General features: G+C 43.0%; 1 protein-coding gene across 2 annotated transcripts in view; it reads right to left on the minus strand.

Annotated features, from left to right (window-relative positions):
* Positions 1–766: 766 nt before the first annotated feature.
* The window catches only part of Snx27 (sorting nexin 27), a 79,579-nt gene continuing 66,961 nt past the window's right edge, over positions 767–13,384 (minus strand). Inside the window, exons 9-12 of one of the 2 annotated variants that reach the window (XM_031374719.1) lie at positions 7,186–7,335; positions 6,565–6,693; positions 5,853–5,912; positions 767–4,974 (exon numbers count right to left, since the gene is read on the minus strand). In XM_031374719.1, coding sequence (XP_031230579.1) covers positions 4,927–4,974; positions 5,853–5,912; positions 6,565–6,693; positions 7,186–7,335 — 387 coding nt within the window. In that variant the 3' untranslated portion in view covers positions 767–4,926. Of the gene's footprint in view, positions 5,749–5,852; positions 5,913–6,564; positions 6,694–7,185; positions 7,336–13,384 lie in introns of both variants that reach the window. The other variant, XM_031374720.1, reaches the window with a different exon arrangement.

Consider the following 13,384-nt stretch of genomic DNA (forward strand, 5'->3'; position numbering starts at 1 on the left):
TTACATGTCTAGTGATCAGTAGCATAGTATGTACTAGATTCCAAGAACTAGGTGAATGACACTGCGAATGATGTCTCAACCCAAATCCAAATAAAATGTGTCAAACTTGGTGGTCCTTGTTCTTAGGGTTAACTAAGGGCCAAAGCATGTGGTAAAAGGCTATAAAAATACCAAGAAATGATGATTCACACAAAACAGAAATGTCTGACCCACTACAAATGTTGAGCTTTTTGGAGAGCAGACTCTCTTCTGAGTAGGGAGATGGCCTGGTACCTGGGTTCTCTGTGTAAGACCAAGAACAGCAAGGCCACTTTTATTCTCAGGCACATGATCAAAGGAAGATCACAACCCCCAGACTACCTGGTGTTGCCTAGGCACTCACTAGAGGAGATATAAAATATTTCCCTACTTACTTATAAATGAGATGTACATAGGCTGGAGGTCAGGTGGGACACACCATGTCCCAAAGGCTCTGCCAGGTTTTACCTGTGCTTGGCTGGTAAAGTTTTGTGAATAGTCACAAGACTTTGCAAAGGAGACCTCAACAAACTGAGAATGGAGGAAGCAGATGGAATTTCTGAGAGAGTCACTGGGGAAAGACCAGTTCCTTCCTTCCTGCCTTGACTCTGCTTCTCTGGTTAGCTGGGAAAACCAGTTTGATGTCCCCTCTCATTTTCAGACTAGCTGTTCCAACTCAACTGTCGAAGGCCCCTCTTTACTTCTTCCCGAATAACCCAAAGGATTTGTAGTCTAGGAAACCAAAGAATTGTTTCATCAATAAATCAATTTATTTAAAAGAATATGTTACAATTAATTACACTAAGTAACATTACCAAACAATCTTAGAGTGGTTAGCTCTAGAGCAGGGGCTGGAGAAACACTGGAGCCAGTGGGTCTCTGCATTTTCTCTTCACATTTCGTAAATCACAAATAAAAGTACAAGATACTGCAGTGAAAATACAATTAGTTTCTCTCAAATAAATTAAAAGTGTGCATGGCCTGGAAAAAACTGAAGCCCAGCTCACCGGCTTAGAAGGGGGCATGATAACAAGCTGGCACCCATGCTCAGCAGCTAGCCAAGTGCTCCTACAAGGATCAGTCCCTCTTCAGTCTTGCTCCTCCCCAGAGCCTGATTTCCATGCACCCTCAGTTACTGTTGAGAAAGAAGCTGCTGTTATCCAGGTAAAGGAAGCCTGGCAGATGTGCTGAGGGTTAGATTAAGAGGAACCCAAGACGGAGGACTAAAGAAGCATTCTCCTTCCCACTAGCTCTAAGTATTCAGCCACACTGCTGCTCCTCCAAAAAGAAGTTAAAGCAACCATACAGCTGGTGAGGGAGCAGCAATGTGCTGAGGCCGTCCCTCCAGCCAGCATGATGGACAGGAGGGCAGAAAGGGCCTCCATTCCTGGAGACTTCAGCTCAACTCAAATGCATGTAGGTCCCTTTAAAACAAAAAACAAAAAACAAAAAACCCAAAAAACTGCTTTCTAGGAGCTGGCCCTTAAGCTGAAAATTCTGAGAGAGAGGTGCTCCCTCTTATCAGTGCCCTATTTTGCTGCTTCAGGCATCAGGTTTGGAGAATGAAAGGGGGTAATTCAAAGCTACTGGCCCAGGTACTAAAGGATAAAATTAAATGGGCCAGGCAAGAGGAGGCTAGAGCATATACCTTATTCCTCCCTGAGAGCTCTGTCAAGGCCTGGGAGCTGCCCTGAACACTGACTGTAGCTGTGCTGAGCTGAGGCCTCGGCAAGGGCAAGGGGAAGGCAGAAAAAACTGGAGACCAGGACAAAAATACGAAGAGCAGCAAGCTCAAAGCACTGCCCAAGCAAAGCTTCCTAGAGCGCCAGGCCTCTCAGAGCCTAAGTATTTTCCTGCTCCATAAAAATCTCTTGAGAGTAAGCACTGAGACAAAACAGGAAACAGGATCTAGAGAAATGGTTCTGCAGTTAAAAAGCCCTTGCTACTCTTGCAGAGGATCACAGTTCAAATCCCAGCACCATAATGTGACTCTAAACCCCTATAACTTCAGCTCCAGGAATGTAATGCCCTCTTCTGGTCTCCAAGGTCAGCCAAACACATAAATATAAATAAAAATGATAACTCTTAAAAAAAAATCAGGGAAGAGAATAATGCCAAAGAATTTCAGAGCAGTACACATCCTAAAATTCTTAGAAGAGGAACACTCTGAAGATGGTCTACCTATAACTCTTCCATGTTATGCTGAGAGAGTTCCCATTAGATATCTTTTAAACTTTATCATATCTGTTAAATGATTTAAAAACTGGAGCATGTATTTTTCATTTATTTGTCAATAATTCTTTAGAAAACAACAAAAATCTCTTGAGTTTTAGTCTCAGAGAACAGAAACTCAATATGGAGGAACAACAGTTGGAGACCAGGAAGATCCTGCTGGAGTGAAGCTGGGAGGGGAATCCCCTTTCCCAGAGACACACTGCCCAAAAAAACTGTAGAGACATTCCTGGGCAGAAACCAGGACCAAGAAACATAGAAGGGATCAGAGAAAGGAAGTGCAGGGGGCTTGGGGGAGGGAGTAGTTACATCTAACACTGCTTCATGCAAAAGAACTTGATCCTGTAGGCCTTTAGGCCATAGTGACCTCCTCCTCCAGGACTGCAGCCCCACTGGGAGCCTGGGGAGCTCCCTGTTCCCAGCTCCCTGCTGCAGCTGGGTGTTTTGGTAGTAAGACTACCTAAAGTAAGATGTTCCTACAGATTCTATTAACCCCAACACATTTGGGGCTGACTCTTTAGGACCTCCAAAGCCCTGTCTCTGCTCTGGAAGGCTGTAGTATAGGCTCTCTCCTGAGGGAATAGGCTGCAATGTGGCTATTTTTACAGTTTCAACAAAGCTGGCCTCCAGAGCATCTTGGAGAGGAAATCAACTTGCTCCCTCTTAAGGTACTCAGACTCATTATTAAAGCCAAGAGGGAGAGTCGATCCTGATTAAAGCCTCCAAATCAGGTATTGCCCTCTTCAACATTAAACACTCACTATATTTTGTACTTTGTGGTCCCGTGGGTTTGGAGAGGGAAGGGATAGACTGTCCTAAAAGGTTCACACCTTCCTGGGACAAGTGGCCACCAGAATAATGGAGACAGAAAAGTAGACTCATAATGAATTCTCTGAAAAACCAAGGCATGAAAGAAACTTTCAACCAAATCCAATGCTGCCAACTACACCCAATTCTGGCTGCCTTTCAGCTACTAAAGCCAAAGACGCAGCCTATGGAGGCTTCAATATCAAAGGTAAAGTAGATAAAAGAGTTTCAAAGATATGTTTTAGTTGTACCTAACCTGAGCATTCCTTACACAAGAACTCAAGGTTTGAGAATATTACTCTAGTGCCAGCCTGGCCTCTGTCCCAAATTTTCGCTTTTAGGTCCTAGGAGGTCTAAGCGCAGGAGCAGGTAAGGAACTCTTCTACTTTTGAGATATGTGATCCAGGATAGCCTTGAACTCATTAGATAGCAGAGGGGTGGACTTGAAAATTCTGAGTTTTCTGAATTCCCCTCCCAAGTGCTGAGATTACAGGTGTGCACTACAATACCCCAACACCCAAGTTTTATGTGGTGCTGGAGATGGAACTTAGAGCTTTATGCATGCTAGGCAAGCACTCTACCAACTGAACCAGCCCCAGCCCCAGGCCCAGCTCCAGGTAAAGAACTCTAAGAGATTTCTCTTCAGTCTCCTTTGAAGTAAATGATGGTGGTCAACTAAAATCGACCATATTCCCACTACCTGGGCCCTCAGCTGTTATGAACAGGGCTCTGATTTGGTTGGCAGAGACCCAGACTCTAAATTTACCCAAGGCACTCCCTCCACCTAACTGTTTAAAGAACTCACAGAGGATGTAAAATATAGATGTTTACTGGACAGGAATGGAGGAGGTAAGGCCCTTATAAATGTGAGGCACTGCTTCCTTCCTTCCCTCCATATGCCCAACCTTTGTGCCTCGGATGTCAAGCTTTACTCATAATACGATCCCTGTTGCAGAAGAAAAGTGTTACAGTTTCCTATGGTAGCAGCTTCCTCAGATTACCCTGAACTCTGTTTTGGGTCAATTAAAAGGAAGCATATAAAAGACTCTAAAGAAACAGGAAGGAGATGCAGAATGGACCAGGAAAATGACTTGGAATGGAGACTTTAGGCCTTCAGACTCCCTGCAGCCTCACTGCTCTTGGGAACCAGCCTTTCTCCTCCTCAGCACCCTCTAGAAGATGAAGACACTGCACTCCTCGCTCCTCAGACTCTATGCAAACCAACAGCCAGAAACTGTACTCAATACAAAAAAGGGAAGAAAACCCAAGCAGGTTGTAAACTTTTCGAGTCCTTCATGAGGAGAGGTATTTTCCCTGTATTTTTTTTTTCCTTTTTAAAGTTTGTTTCAAAATAAAGAGAGCAAGAGAGAGGTCATGAATTCAGTGAAAGGTGTGTAAAAACACAAGCTAAAAAAGGTACTGCCATCAATATGAAATTTAAAAAGAAATATATATATGTATATACGTGCAGCTAATTTGTGTATATATAATTTTTACATACATACATATATATGCTTGAACAGTGCAAATGGATGGAGTTCATAGTTCCAGTTTTAAAACTATAGTACAAGGAGAGTCTGTTGGTATGAGGCCCGGGGAAGAACGACAAAGATGACTTTGGCGAGTTGGTTGGGCTGTGTATCTGATCTCAGTGGACTTCTGGCACTATCAACCTGCTGCTCTCTACCAGCTCAGTTCCAGAGACGTAAAATTCACAGGAAGTTATTAATAATATTTAGCTTAGGACTTTGGGATATAATGACTTTTTTTTCCTTTTTTCTTCTTTTGTGTTAATGGTTACTGTCTGACATGGGAGACGAAAAGGCTAAGAGGCTGAGGGCAAAGAGAAGGGAAAGGGATGAGGAAAGGCTAGGTGGCCACATCCCTCTGCTGTGACCTCGCCATCTGGAAAATATTCTGAAAGGAAAAAAAAAGAAGAGTTACTGACGAGCAGCACGGCCTCCAATCTGGAGACAACCCTCCAACAGGACGGGAGCAGCACACCCGGCTGACAGCCGGATCCAACAATCCCAACCGAACCAGAGCCGCTCAGAGCACACAGGACTTTGAATATTTATCACCTGGCTCAGTCTTCCTCTTTTATAAATGAGACAATTCAGATCTAAGGAGGCTGCTATGCCCAAAATCACAGATAAAAGAAGCAGGAGCAATCCCAGATGACTTCCAGAGCCCAGTGCTCTTTCTACTATAGCAAGAACACCAACTTCCATGTGCCTGACTATACTTCTTTACTTTCTGATTTTCTTTGAGAATAAGTAGCTAAGTATTTAGACAGTCTTCTAAATTCTGCTCCAGCACTGACACCTATAAACAACAGTAGCAAAAAATTTCCTCCACATTTATGTTCTTGGTTAGTGAAGAAAGACGCTACTGTGACGTATCCAGTCAGATGCTAAAACTGTGGACAGGCACTCTCCTGGGTCAGGAACAGCATGGAGGGTTATTTGATTAAAAAACAAACAAACAACAACAACAACAACAAAAATCAAACAAACAGGCAGAAGAGGGTCCATGAAGTCATGAGAGACGGGAGAGCCTGCAGCCAGTGTCCACCCTCTATTCAAGGGGAGAAGCAGGGCTTTTTTGCATAGCCCATTCACCATCCAGAGGCCAGCCTCGCTGGGAGAATGTCCTGGCTCACATGGGATAATCAGTCTCTAACTAATATTCCTAGAAAGACAGAAATGGAGGTGAGGGTCCTGGTATTTGGTCATGGTCCTATGAATTGTAGACAAGAAGAGGAATAAATTAATTCAAGAATTCTTTAGAATTACCTCTTTTCTCCACTTGAGCTCGCAGAACACCCTCTCAAAGCATTCATGCATGTAATTGAACTGGAAAAAAAAAAGGTAGCAATACTCACTGACTCCCCAAGACCAGGCACAAGGTCATGCCTTTGAACTTCAAGTCTATCATCCCATCTTCCAAACCCACCCAGGTCAGAGAAAATCCTGCCAGGAACCACAAACCACAGTCCTGACCAGCTACTGTTCTCTAGCTCCTCCTAGTGCTGACTATGACACACAGCACAGGTTGTGAATTCCACAACCCTAGATGGACAAAATGTCAAAGTGGTCCAACTGTGCTCTTATGGTCATCAACAGGGGTACAGACACACTATGGAGAAGGGCATACAAGGGTACAGTGGCACTCATCTTTAATCTCAACACTCAGAAGGCAGAAGCAGGAGGATTTTCTTGAGTTCAAAGCCAGCCTGGTCTACATTAGCAAACTCCAGGCCAGCCAAGGCTAGATAGTGAGACCCTGTCGTAAACAATCAGCAACAAACACCAACTGTGGTGAGAGCATGGAGAGAACGTTCTCTGAGTCAACTATGGTGAGAGTATGGAGAGGACGTACTCTGAGTTGGTTTTGTTGCCTCTAAGAGCTCCAGGTTCATGAGACTTCACCTTTAGTTCCCACTAGGATTTACTTCAGAAGTTCAAAGCCCAATCGACTTTCCCATGCCTCCCATCTCCCACTCACATATGGTGTGAAGATTTTAACCCATCGAGGCTTCTTCTCTCCTCGTGCATATTCAAAACAGAAGGCCATTCCTTCTTCATCTGTGTCCCATCGCTGCATCTCATCCCATTCAAACGCTATTACCTGGTTCTAGACAGCCAAGAACACCAGAGTAAGGTCTACAGTTTAAATAAGAGAATACCGGGGAGCTGAGGCAAGGGGACTCTGATGGAATCAGGGAAAAGGGCTGTGACAACAGAAACTTAGGCTGCTGGGGTGACTCAGTGGGTAAGTGCTTGCTGGCCAAGCTGACCTGAGTTTGAGCCCCAGAACCTACACAAAGGTGGAAGAAGAGAAAATGACCCCACAGAGTTGTCCTATAACCTTCACACATGCGTCATGACATGGGCATGAGTATACACACACACACACATACACACACACACACACACACACACCACATACACATACAATAATTAAAATGCATAATTTGAAGCTAGTAAAATTAGGATCAATGTGGGCTCACTGATTGTTATCATCAATAGTTTTCATTTCATTTGCTCCACAAGGAGGAACTAAAACACAGAAAGTATCCAAGTGCACTGACAAAGCTCCTGGCCCAGCCCCAGGCTGGACTCTTACCTCGAGCTGCCCTTCTTCGGTGCAGGCATGGAGTTTAAAGTGCGTGATGCTGATGGCTGTGATAACATGCCCCTTCCTCCTGGAGTCACAGGCACAGTGAGGGAAGATGATTTCATTGTAGCCCTCGCATGTCCTTAGCATGTTGAGGTACTGAACAAACAAATGAAAGGAAGAACCAGTTTTCAACGACGCTGATGCTCAGTGCAGTCCCTGAGATGGACAAGAGCATTTGACCCAGCCATCTGAGACCTGGCTTCTAATCTTACACTTGTCCCAGAGTTGGGACAGGCTCTATGATACTCCATCATCACATTCTCAGCTTTTCCTTCATAATTCTAACACTGAGTTCTCTTTAAGACAATACAGAAATGAAGTGACAGAAGAGACACTGTGGTAAAGAACACTAGTACCAGAGAGGAATTTACAACAACAGCCAATGTGGCCCTCTGCTTTCACTGTACTTAAGAGATGGAAATCTAGCCTATCTTTATAATAGCTTCTCCCCATCTCTTCTATAATAAAAAATTACCCTGATCTTAATGATGAAGATGAAACTACTCTATACCTCACACTCAATAACACGTTGAAATTAGGATAAACTAAAAAACCTAGTCATTTTAAAGAACCCAGAGCGGGATAAGCCTATCTAGGTTACTTGTCAGAAATGGCACAATTAGAACCAGAACCCAGGCTTTCCTCTTTCCACCACCAACTAATTCCTAAGTGACCTGGTTGTCCTGAGTCCCAGGATGTGTGTGGTAGCTACTTTTAATTGTCAACTCGACACAATCTAGAATCAACTGAGAAAGGAGGCTGAGTGGGGAACTGTCTAGACTGGGTTTGCCTATGGATAGTCTGTGGAGGTTATTTGATTGATGACTGATTATGATTGATAAGTGATTGGGAAACCCAACCTAAATGTTGAGTGGTACAATTCCCTGGGTCTGGGCCTTGATCTGTATAAAAAAGGCGAGCTAAACACAGGCGTGCATGTACGGATTTTTTTTTTTTTTTTTTTTTTTTTTTTGCTCCTGAAGGTGCAGTAAACAGCTGCTTCAAATTCCTGCTAACTTGACTTCTCTGCAGTGGTGGACCATACCCTGGAAACGGTGACCTAAATTAAACCCTTTCTCCTTAAGCTGCTAGTCAGAGTATTTTAACATGGATGAAAATAAGACAATGTGCCCCCTTAGAAACCATCTGGACTCATATCAAGTGAAATATGTGATCCTCACAAGATCCAGAGACAGTTTCAAACACTGAAGGTCACTCACTCAGCTTTGCTCTCTCTCCTCTACTGTTACAGCTGCTCTCTAACTCAGAAGCCCAAGTTAAGCAAAGAATAGAAGACGCTTGGGTAGAGTGTTAAAAAAAAGCAGCAAAGAGATAAGGAAGGGAATAAAAAGACTCATGGTCTCTGAACTGGAGTCCTTTCAAAGGCTGCCTCAGAAACAAGCACACAGGCTTCAAATCACTGCTGCTATGTGCAGAAATATAGCACCTCAGTGACATCTGTAGATGGGGGATTCCAGACTGAGAACCAGACAGTTGCTCTCTCTCTTACCAAGACAGAAGGAATCACACACACACACACACACACACACACACACACACACACACACACACACACACACACACACACACACACACACACCCCACATGGTAATCTGTAGTTCTGCTACTGGTGAATGACACTTCAAACACTGCCACTGCCACTGGGGTTGCAGACCCCGGGGGTGGGGGGAAAATCACACCCTGACTCCTTCATATTTTTTTCTTCAGTAAAATAACAACTTAGAAGATGGAAAGCACAGAAGGGCAGCAAGAGCAGAGCAGGGTGAGTTCAGAAGAGCCACCATAATTCAAAACCTCACTCTTATTCTCTCTCCACCATGCTATACTATCTCTTCCCTTTTTTGTTGCCATTCCTGTACCAGTAGACATGGTATAGTTTACTCCTGCTCCATGGTTACAAGTAGAAGAACAAACCCTGCCACACACAGGTAAGTGTGACAAGAGGCAAATGCAATGGAACATGCAAAAACTCTTCAACAAGGTTGGGACAGACCTAAGCCAGAGAGCAGTGACACATGCATCACTGGGCTGCGTTTAAGCCACCTTGTGCTCAATTCCAAACTGCACTATTTCCTCGCTATACAGTCTTACACAAGTTTCTTACTCTATAAACAAGAAAGAATGATGGCACTTTTGTCATAATATTATTAACATCAAACATGAAATATTTAGCTCAGAATTTGATGTACAATTAGATGATTAATAAATTATAGTTTTAAATTTATTTTGTTTTGTTTTTTGAGACAGGGATTCTCTGTGTAGCCTGGCTGTCCTAGAACTCGCTTTATAGACCAGGCTGGCCTTAAACTTACAGAGATCTACCTGCCTCTGCCTCCTAAGTGCTGGGATTAAAGGAGTGTGCCACCACCTTCACCACCTTCTCCACCTTCTCCACCACCTAGTGATAGCTAAAATCTTTTTAAAAGTTTTCTTATGAGTAGCCAAAGGGCTTGTCCATGTTCTCTCTGAAGAATAGCCTGAGACCTGGGAGTGGTGGTACACTCATTTGGTGGACAAGGAAGAATGGCTGTGAAATGACAGATCTGGAAATTACTTTTGAAAATTTCAGAGTAGGGGCTGGAGAGTCAGCTCGCATTTAAGAACACCTTCTACACTCTCAGATGACTAGAGTCTGGTTCCCAGCACCCATACTGGGGGGCTCTCAGCTGTCTATAACTCCAGCTCCAGGAGATCTGATGCTCTCTTCTGGGTTCTTTGGGCACTACATGCACATGGTACACAAACAGACAAGCAGGAAAACACACATAGATTTAAAAAAAAAACAAAAAAACTTCCAGGACTAAGGACTGGGAAGTTAGCTCAGTCAAAGAGTACTTGCCAAACTTGTGAAGCCCTGGGCTCAACCTTCAGCATCACAGAGAAGCAAGCAAATAAGAAAACTCTGCTCAAGATAGAGGCAAACAAAGCCTGCAAGAGTAGAAAGGTGAGGACTGCAGCACTGTGTAGAGGTAGTAGCTGGGGACTTCTGCACGTTCTGCTTCTCTGTGCATTTGAAAAACTTACAATAAATGGTAAAGGGAAAAGAATGCCTTGAACCCAGTCCTCTAACATCCAATCCACTCCAGTCCAACTGGAAACACTGACACACTCAATGCACAGCAATTCTGCTCATGGTGCTTATAAATCTGTAATGTAGGTGGGTGTCACACAACCCTAAGATTACTTCTGCTCAAGTTCTTTAACAAAAAAAAAAATGACTAGCATAAAAGAAATGTACTGAGAATTATCTTGTTTGGGACACACTTCTGCTGTTCTGACAAACACATCTGCCATATTCCTCAAAGGGCCTTTTACTATTATGGGGGGAGGGGTTATGCCTTTGAGGTATCTTATTATGTAGCTCAGTAAGTTAGCCTGGAACAGGCTAAGTATATCAGGCTAGCCTTAAACTTGTGCTCTCTGTCTCTGCCTCTTGAGTACCACTATCATATGGTTTTACCCATTCATACCTAACCTTCAGTATAGATTTGGTTTTGTTTTTGGTTTTGTTTTTTGGGTTTTTTTGTTTTTGTTTTTTCAAGACAGGGTTTCTCTGTATAGCCCTGGCTGTCCTGGAACTCACTCTGTAGACCAGGCTGGCCTTGAACTCAGAAATCTGCCTGCCTCTGCCTCCCAAGTACTAGGATTAAAGGTGTGCGCCATCACTTCCCAGCTTCAGTATAGATTTTTAAAAAAGCAGCATGCAGATAAAGACAAAGATTAGAAAAAGCAATGAGAAGAGATGTGGACCACTGTGTATCCTGAATGCTCTGTGGTATCAAAAAAGTTATTATCCCAGGGCCTCTCCCACCGCCACGTGGAAGGAACAGAAACCCGCTCTCCTTTGATTAAGGGGAACCATGCACTGGAGCTCTAATCCCAAACCCTAGTTCTGCTCTGAGCAGTCACAGGATCCCAGATACTGTGGTTTGAATGGGAAATGTCTCAAATAGGCTTGTAAGTTTGAACACTTGGATTCCAGCAGGCTGACACTATTTTTGGAAGACTGTGGAACTATCAGAAGGTGGGGACTCACTGGAAGAGGCAGGTCAGTGGAGACAGGCCTGGATCAGCCATCTCCCACTCTTGCCACCACAATGAACTATATCCCCTTAAACTACTAAGCCATGGTAAACTCTTCTTCCCTTAAGTTGCTTCTTGTAAAACGAAGCTAACACTTCATAACCATTCCAGAACAGTACCAGCACATAATCAATCTCCTCTTCTTATCCTTGGACTCAAGATATCACCCTGAAAGCAAAAAATCTTCAACAAAGTTCTTACTGGCCTAAGTTCTAAAAATAACCCCAGTGGAAACTGAGGGCACCCATGTCCTTGATGAGAAGCCAGATGTAGTCTTAATTTGGACCTAGGTCTTTGGAGACTCCCAGGTTGGTATTATTTCTCAGTTTTGTTTTTTTTTATTTCTCAGTTTTAAGTAGACAATTGCTACACTGCTGAATTTGTACCAAGCTTGAAAAGAAACATTGAAAATTTACATAAATTCAAAATTGGAAAAGGTGAATGTTTATTTTCTAACATATTTACAACATGTATGTAAAAACCAAAGATTTAAAGCTAGGCATGGTAGTACACATCTGTCATACTAGGACCTGGAAGTGGGAAGATGTTCAAGACCAGCTTTGGCTATACCAAGTACGACCCCAGCCGGGGCATACGAGACCCTGTCTAAAAAGTAAAGTGGCCACATGATTATTCTGTCCATTGTCTTATATGACTTATATAAGCAGAGAGGAAAGGTATAGTAAAGGACACTTTATAAATGTTCAATAGTTGTCCAGGCAGTGGTGGCAAATGCCTTTAATCCCAGCACTTGGGAAGCAGAGGCACGCAGATTTCTGAGTTTGAGGCCAGCCTGGTCTACAGAGTGAGTTCCAGGACAGCCAGGGCTATACAGAAAAACCCTGTCTCCAAAAACCCCAAAATAATAATAATAATAATAATAATAATAATAATAATAATAATAATAATAATAATAATATGTTCAATAGTTATTAAGACATAGGCTTGGTACTTAACAGAACACTTTAGGTGAATGGGTTAAGTAAGGTTTTATTATAAAGAATTCTGTACAATCCTAGGTGACCTGCCAAAAGTCAAACCAGGTGTAATGGAAACAAGGGCCTGAGAAAAACTTTGGGAGCCAAGTTTCCCTAAACTCTTACTGAGATTCTAGAACTCTTCAGGTTTCACAATATCAAGTATACTTTTTACATATTTATTTTTATTATATGTATATACACGTTTGCCTGCATGTATGTTTGAATACCACATGTGTGCCTGGTGCTGTGAAGGCCAGAAGAAGACTTCAGATCCTCTGGAACTACAGTTACACACAGTTGTGAGCTGATGTGAGTGATGAGAACTGAACCTTGGTCCTCTCTCCAAGAGCCACCACTGAGCCATCTCTCCAGCTTCTAAGACAATGGGTTTTTGTTTGTTTGGTTTGGTTTGGTTGTCTTTTGAAACAAGACCTCACAAAGTAGCTCTGCAGGCCAGCCTCACTCATTGTGACTTGTTGGCGTACACCATCACCCTTGGTCCCAGTGTTATCTTTTTTTTTTTTTTTTTTTTGGTTTTTCTAGACAGGGTTTCTCTGTGTAGCCCTGGCTGTCCTGGAACTCACTCTGTAGACCAGGCTGGCCTTGAACTCAGAAATCCACCTGCCTCTGCCTCCCAAGTGCTGGGATTAAAGGTGTGTGCCACCACCGCCCGACAACTTTAAATAATTTTAAATCTAGATTTAAATAGCCACATTAACCCAGTGGCAGCTAAGTAAAACCCAAGTTTAGGAAATGATACCATGCAAAGCATTGTTAAGCATAACTATTAAACAAACGGAAAAGAGCTAGGTGGAAAGGCAAGGGTTTGCTACCTCACAACTAAACTCAATTTTAATGTTAAAGACCTAACTGGATGTGGTGGCTTATTCCTATTACCTTATCACTTGAGAGGCTAGTATAGGATATTCAAGTCAAGTTCAAAGCCAGCCTAGACAACACAGAGATTTTGAGGCCAGTCTTGGCTACATATCAAGCTCCAAGCTGACTGGCTGAGACCTATTCTAAGATAAATAAATACTAAAAAAAAAAAAAAAAAAAAA

This window comes from Mastomys coucha, unplaced genomic scaffold (genome assembly GCF_008632895.1).
Source record: "Mastomys coucha isolate ucsf_1 unplaced genomic scaffold, UCSF_Mcou_1 pScaffold16, whole genome shotgun sequence".
Lineage (NCBI taxonomy): Eukaryota > Metazoa > Chordata > Mammalia > Rodentia > Muridae > Mastomys > Mastomys coucha.